At 46.0% G+C, this 6,661-nt stretch overlaps 1 protein-coding gene across 2 annotated transcripts in view; it reads right to left on the reverse strand.

The window, feature by feature from the left end:
- Window positions 1–4,782, reverse strand: part of ift57 (intraflagellar transport 57 homolog (Chlamydomonas)) — an 8,454-nt gene extending 3,672 nt beyond the window's left edge. For both annotated transcript variants that reach the window (XM_084545689.1, XM_084545690.1), the window contains exons 1-6: window positions 4,253–4,782; window positions 3,027–3,201; window positions 1,652–1,770; window positions 1,465–1,555; window positions 1,257–1,325; window positions 806–928 (exon numbers count right to left, since the gene is read on the reverse strand). In XM_084545689.1, the coding sequence (XP_084401815.1) occupies window positions 806–928; window positions 1,257–1,325; window positions 1,465–1,555; window positions 1,652–1,770; window positions 3,027–3,201; window positions 4,253–4,407 (732 nt within the window). In that variant the 5' untranslated portion in view covers window positions 4,408–4,782. The remainder of the gene's footprint in view (window positions 1–805; window positions 929–1,256; window positions 1,326–1,464; window positions 1,556–1,651; window positions 1,771–3,026; window positions 3,202–4,252) is intronic.
- Window positions 4,783–6,661: the final 1,879 nt, after the last annotated feature.

Genomic DNA, 6,661 nt, shown 5'->3' on the forward strand with positions numbered 1-6,661 from the left:
GTCACAGAGAGTCTCGTAACGTTCGCTGTCCCCCGTCACAGAGAGTCTCGTAACGTTCGCTGTCCCCCGTCACAGAGAGGCTCGTAACGTTCACTGTCCCCCGTCACAGAGAGGCTCGTAGCGTTCGCTGTCCCCCGTCACAGAGAGTCTCGTAGCGTTCGCTGTCCCCCGTCACAGAGAGGCTCGTAACGTTCACTGTCCCCCGTCACAGAGAGGCTCGTAGCGTTCGCTGTCCCCCGTCACAGAGAGGCTCGTAGCGTTCACTGTCCCCCGTCACAGAGAGGCTCGTAGCGTTCGCTGTCCCCCGTCACAGAGAGGCCCGTAGCGTTCACTGTCCCCCGTCACAGAGAGGCTCGTAGCGTTCACTGTCCCCCGTCACCAGTTATTTAGGCTCTAAATAAAAGTCCGCCTCATAAAGTTCATCCGTACCAGTCTCCTCTGTTTTTCTCTTTTATCGCCACCTATTCAACATCTGAAGTTAAAATGAAGCCTGACGCCTCGTATCTGTGATTATTCCCATAAAAGTAAAATAAACACAGTCTGCTGTCATACTGTTTCTACTGTTTCTACTGTTTCTACTGCTGCCTTCAGGGACCACTGGGTCGTACAGTATAATTAAAGCTGCTTTATAAACTAACAGACGTGTTTTCTTTCCCTCAGTGAGCAGCAAACAGCTCAGTCTGCTCCAAGCTGAGATTTAAATAAAATAATCTGTGAGCTGAGCGTCGGATGTAAACGCAGACCAACGCAGACCAACCGAGGCCCAAACTGAGGCTCCTGTCACAGCGCAGGGACTGGTGCGTACCTTGTTGTCGGTCCTGATGGTGACTTTGAGCTGTGGCAGGACTCTCTCCACCTCCAGGTTCCACTCGGCCGCATCCACCGTCGCCTCCAGGATCTCGTCGGGTTTGGTGGAAGATTCAGCTTCCTGTCCACAAACGACAGACGACAAGGATCAGCGTGAAGGACGGCGCGTTCACAAACCACAGACGACAAGGATCAGCGTGAAGGACGGCGTGTTCACAAACAACAGACGACAAGGATCAGCGTGAAGGACGGCGCGTTCACAAACCACAGACGACAAGGATCAGCGTGAAGGACGGCGCGTTCACAAACAACAGACGACAAGGATCAGCGTGAAGGACGGCGCGTTCACAAACAACAGACGACAAGGATCAGCGTGAAGGACGGCGCGTTCACAAACGAAGTTCCTGCTCAAACCATAGATTATATAAATATAGAGCAGTCCTCCTCACCGTGTGAGTGGTTCGTAGCTTCAGCGCCTCCAGGTCCATCACATTCTCCTCCTCCTCGTCAGCTTCCTCCTGAGTTCACACAGAAACTGATCTTTACTAACTGTTAAACTTCTCTGAGGCGTTCCAGGACGCTGCTTCCTGTTTGGTCTGGTCAGAGCATTCAGGACGGAGAAGCAGCTAAATGAAGGTGAACATGTGGGACACCTACGATCATCTCCTCCTCTACTTTACTGAGGGTGAGCTCTGCGTCGTCCTCTATCACAGACTCTTCTTCTGTGTTTTCTGCCGGGTAGTTTGGCCTGAAAGAAGAAGAAGAAACGGGACAGGAAGTAGAAACTCTCAAACTAATCACAGACTCGTTTCATTTCAAACCAAACAGATAAATCCTTGAGTACCTCTTGAAGGTGAACCCTCTCCTCCTCAGAGCCTCCTCAGACAGTCGGTCCAACACGTAGCAGACGTACTCGCCTGAACCCGACTTCAGTTTAGAGGGCGGGAAATCCACCTTAACGCCCTGAAAGACACAGAGAGGGGACAAATAAGGCTCCACCTGGTCTTAATATAAATGTGTCTCCACATGGTCTTAATCTAAATGTGTCTCCACATGGTCTTAATCTAAATGTGTCTCCACATGCGTCCCCAGCCAGCACTTGAGATCTGATCTCAGTTTGTGTGTCTGTAAATCAGCAGCGCCATCATGTGGTCAGTAGAATATTGTACCAGCTGCTGTCTCTAATGGATCTCTACCTACCGCTGGATCAGAACCATCAACAGCTGCTGGTTGACTTGGAGACATGATCCAGATGTTGGAACAAGATGGAAAGACTCTCACATGTTAAGATCTGATTTATTTAAGATGGTAGTTATTTTAGAGAAGGAAGGAGGGAAGGAAGAGGAAGGGAGGAAGGAAGGGAGGAAAGAAAAGAGAGAGGAAGGAAGGGAGGAAGGAAGGAAGGAATCTTCCATCCTCAGAGTAATGTCTCTCCTGAGTTGATTCTAGTTCAGATCAGTTTCTAGTTTAGTTTGGTTCAGAATCTTTTAAAGGCTCTCATTACTGATGAACAGACATCACTGATTCATGAAGGAGGTAAACTCCTCTTCCTCAGATCAGCCCTGTTGAGTAGGTGGTCTTTAATGTGACCCAGGACTCATTGTGACCAGGCTGGATGTTAATCTAAGGTCTGAACCAGGTCTGGTTACATCCTCTAATCTGTGAGAACCAGCAGCTGATGATGATGATGATGAAGAGGAGTCTGAGGTCGGGTCAACTCTGAAATGTTTTATTCATCGTTTCATATCACACTGACTGGTTTTATTCTCAGCTCTCGTGTTAAGAGTCTGAAGGTTTCACTGAGGCTGAATCAGAGACGTGTTGGTCTCTACGGGGACATAAAGACACTCTGGACCTGTAAAGACTCCAGAGACAAACTGAATCAGAGACGTGTGGGTCTCTACGGGGACATAAAGACACTCTGGACCTGTAAACACTCCAGAGACGTGTGGATCTCTACGGGGACATAAAGACACTCTGGACCTGTAAACACTCCAGAGACGTGTGGATCTCTACGGGGACATAAAGACACTCTGGACCTGTAAAGACTCCAGAGACAAACTGAATCAGAGACGTGTGGGTCTCTACGGGGACATAAAGACACTCTGGACCTGTAAACACTCCAGAGACGTGTGGATCTCTACGGGGACATAAAGACACTCTGGACCTGTAAACACTCCAGAGACAAACCCCAGTCACTCATCCCTCTTCTAACTCACGAAGGCCCTGAGCTCGGCCAGGACGTTGGACAGGGTGGCGTTGGGCTCGTCGTGCTCCTGCGGCTCGGTGAACGGCCTCCCCGCCATGTTGATGAGCCACGCCGCGATGATGGTGAACATGTAGAACTGCTCGCCGGGGTTGGACGCCAGATACGGACTGGAGACGAAGTAATGTCTGAGCGGAGGACACAAGAGGAGACATCAGTGGTTAGAGACAAACCAGAAACAGAGACACGGCTTCAGTTTAACTGGACGAGGAACTAAGATAAGAATAAAAACGTTCTGCCTCAGGCTGACACCAAAGATGAAGATGACTTCAGCTTCTCAAATCTACAGTCAAGACATCTGAGGACATCTGAGGACATTTTATTAGGTACAGCTAGAACTGGGTCATAGACCTGTTCTGTCTTAATTCTCTGAGGCACAGGTCCAACAAGGTTCTGGACACGTTCCTGTCTGGTCCATATTGACATGATGGCGTCACACAGCTGTGATGATGAAGATCTCCTGGTCCAACACGTCCCAGAGCTTCTCCACTGGTTTCTAGTTTACCAGTGTACGTGAAGGAGAACAAAACTAAACTAAAAACTGCAGCGTTGACATTAGTTAATGAAGAGGACGACGATGTTTTGATGCTACAGGGACGTGGTTCTGGTTTATGACAGACCTGAAATAAATAACTATAAAAGGCCAGGCTTGGCTGCTGTCCCAGTGTAAAGGGGGACAAGGGGGGACGTGGGGGACGTGGGGGACGTGGGGGACTCCCTCCAACTTTCCTGAAGCTCTTTGTTGAGAACTTGTAGTGGACTGAGATCTGGTGGCTGTAGAGGCCAGTTGACGTGATTTTATCGTACTCAGGTTGTTGTTTCCTGTTCTCATCTGACAGGACTAACACTCAGCGTGGTCTCCTGCTGCTTTACATCTTCTTCAGACGGTTATCTGAGATGTTACTGTCACCTTTTCTACCTGTCAGACCGTTCTCCTCTGACCTCGGTTGTTGGTGGAAATCCCACTAGACTCTCAGACCAGATGTCTGGCACCAACAGTCATGACTCAGAGTCTCTTAAATGATGCTCAGTTAGATATTTACCTTACTGAGCAGTTAAACAGGTGTACCTAATGAACTGGCCGGGCAGCGTTACTACAGCCACACTACAACTGTTTGATCTTAGATGATAACAATATGTTTTTTGACATAGATGAATGTCTAGCTGTTAGTTTCTCACCTGGACAGGTTCTTCATGTTGTGTTTGGCCAGAACTTCCTCCTCAAAGTTTAAAACCTTTAACTTTTCCAGTAAACACTCCATCACTACAAACACCTGGTGAGCCGCTCCGGGCCCGCGCTCGTCCTCCTCCCCTCGTCTACCGTCGTCCGCCATTTATTTAAACCTCTAAAAAAAAAAGACAAAAATCTATTGTCCCCTGTTTAATTGTGACTAGCACGCGCTAGCTAGGCCGCTAGCTGTGAGCTGGGTTTGTTTGGCTTCCTCTCCGTTGTCAGGCAACCGAGCGCTAGGTGGCTAACTAGCATTAGCTGCTAGCGACGTCACGTTTCAGACTCAGATTAACATTTCTCCTTCATCTAAATCAGACTTTTATCAGCGTTCAGCTGATCTACGGCTCAGAGACACGTCTGGATTTAAAACTACAGCATTTAAATCCTATAAAGTGACCCCGCTACGCGCTACAGTTAGCTTAAACCGAAAACAAGCGCTTCCGGTGGGACCTTCGGAATAAAAGTCTTCTTTTCCTTCTTCTTCCGGTGTTCAAATTAAAAGTTTATACGCAGTCCGCACAAATTTCCGGATAAATATTGACAAAGCATCTATTTAGCATCTTAAATAAATATTCCTTAACTTCAAACAAAGTTCTCAAGCTTTTTTTATACATATATTATAATTTTATGATGAGATAAATACCCTGTATATATAATTTATATTCTTATCCTTCTCTGTTTCTTGTACATTTGTTCATATGCTAATATGATAATTTGTACATTTTGGCTTATACTATTTATATTTTATCTTACTAGATTTTATTCTACTTATTTTTTATTTCTATTTTATTTTATTTAATCTTTTCTTTTTACCTGAGGTTCTTAAGAGTGTGTTTTTTATGTACAACTAAGCTACTGTAACCAAGCAATTTCCCTTGTGGATCAGTAAAGTTTATCTAAGTCTAAGTCTAAGTCTAAATCTAATCTGTATCTGCAGCTCTACCAGATTAGATCCATCAGAAATGAAACACAACAAATGCTCCATCCTTAGAAAACTCTTTAAAACTCTTTAAACATTAATTAAATGAAGTTTCACCTTCAGTTTAAACCATAAATCCTGGTTACGTGATGCTAATGTTATTGTAAAATGCTCATATATCACTGTCACTCCTTGAATTTCTTAATATATTCTACATATTCAAACTAAACACAACCTTGTGACCTTCTCTAGTGAAGCGTGCCGCACACTTTTAACCTGCTGCGTGTATGTGTGTTGGTGAATAATTCATATCTGCGATGGTGCAGTGTGCTGTGTGTGGAGGGAGGGGGTGTTTGTTTCATCTGCATGCTGCTCCCTGCCTGCCTGTCTGTCTGTCTGTCTGTGAGCACACAGGTGGAGCTCCCTGGTGACTGGGTGTGATTGACGGGCCTGCTGACTGCCTGCTGCATCAATGATGACGCTCTGCAATCCGACTCACTCATCCGAACCGAGGGATGAAATCATACAAACGTGCAACAACACACAGGCGTGGGTGTGACGCACACATATTAAAGGAGACATTTTTGGAAAATATCTGAGTGAGAGTGTCAGTGTGGGTTTCTTGCATGTGTATCCTGAACTAGATGGATTCGGGACGTTGAACTCTGCTTTAAGTCGAGCAAAAACCTCTGGGTCTGAAAAATCTAAGCGCGGAAAATTGCACTTCCTCTAATGTCCACTAGGGGACGGACTCTCCGACAGAGTCTCTAGCATAGGCCGTAAAAAACATGGACGCCATGACAGCTCTTCTAAAGGTGAAACCAAAGCGTGTGGATCTCCCCCTGGTGGCTAGCTCCAGTAGAGGTCATATAAGCTCCGCCCCCTCTATGTTAGTGGATGAGACTAGGCCAAAACTAAAACACTAAAATATACATATGTACAAATGTTTGTTATTTGGTGTTGCCATGACAACAACTACCCGAAGCAGCCCTGTAGAAAAAAAAAGAAAAAATTGAGCAGACTCCAAACCCAAAATATGGTGGCGTCCATAAAAATACAAGGCTAGCATAGCTTAGCATAAGCCAGAGAAGCATTAGGAAACTGCTAGCTTTGAGCTAAACGTATGCAGTGAAGGTTTAATTGCGTGATAACATCAGTGTTCAATAAAACCAAAGGTATTTGAATCACGATGGGCGGAGTGAGTCTGAGGAAAAATGTGGATCGCTGACGATTAATTGATCAAATAATCCAAACATGTGTTGAGTATTTTGACTGGGAATGTAAACTACTGCCCTAAATTGAGCGTCAACGTGGAGAATCAAGCTGAGAATTAATTGCCAGCCTTCACACGGAGGCTGCACAGCTGATAATGAATCTCCTCCCGACTTTAAACAACCTGCGGAGAAAGAAGAAACTCAGCTTCACCTCTGATTACGGG

The sequence above is a fragment of the Chelon labrosus genome, assembly GCF_963514085.1.
Source record: "Chelon labrosus genome assembly, chromosome: 6".
In the NCBI taxonomy this organism is placed as follows: Eukaryota; Metazoa; Chordata; class Actinopteri; order Mugiliformes; family Mugilidae; genus Chelon; species Chelon labrosus.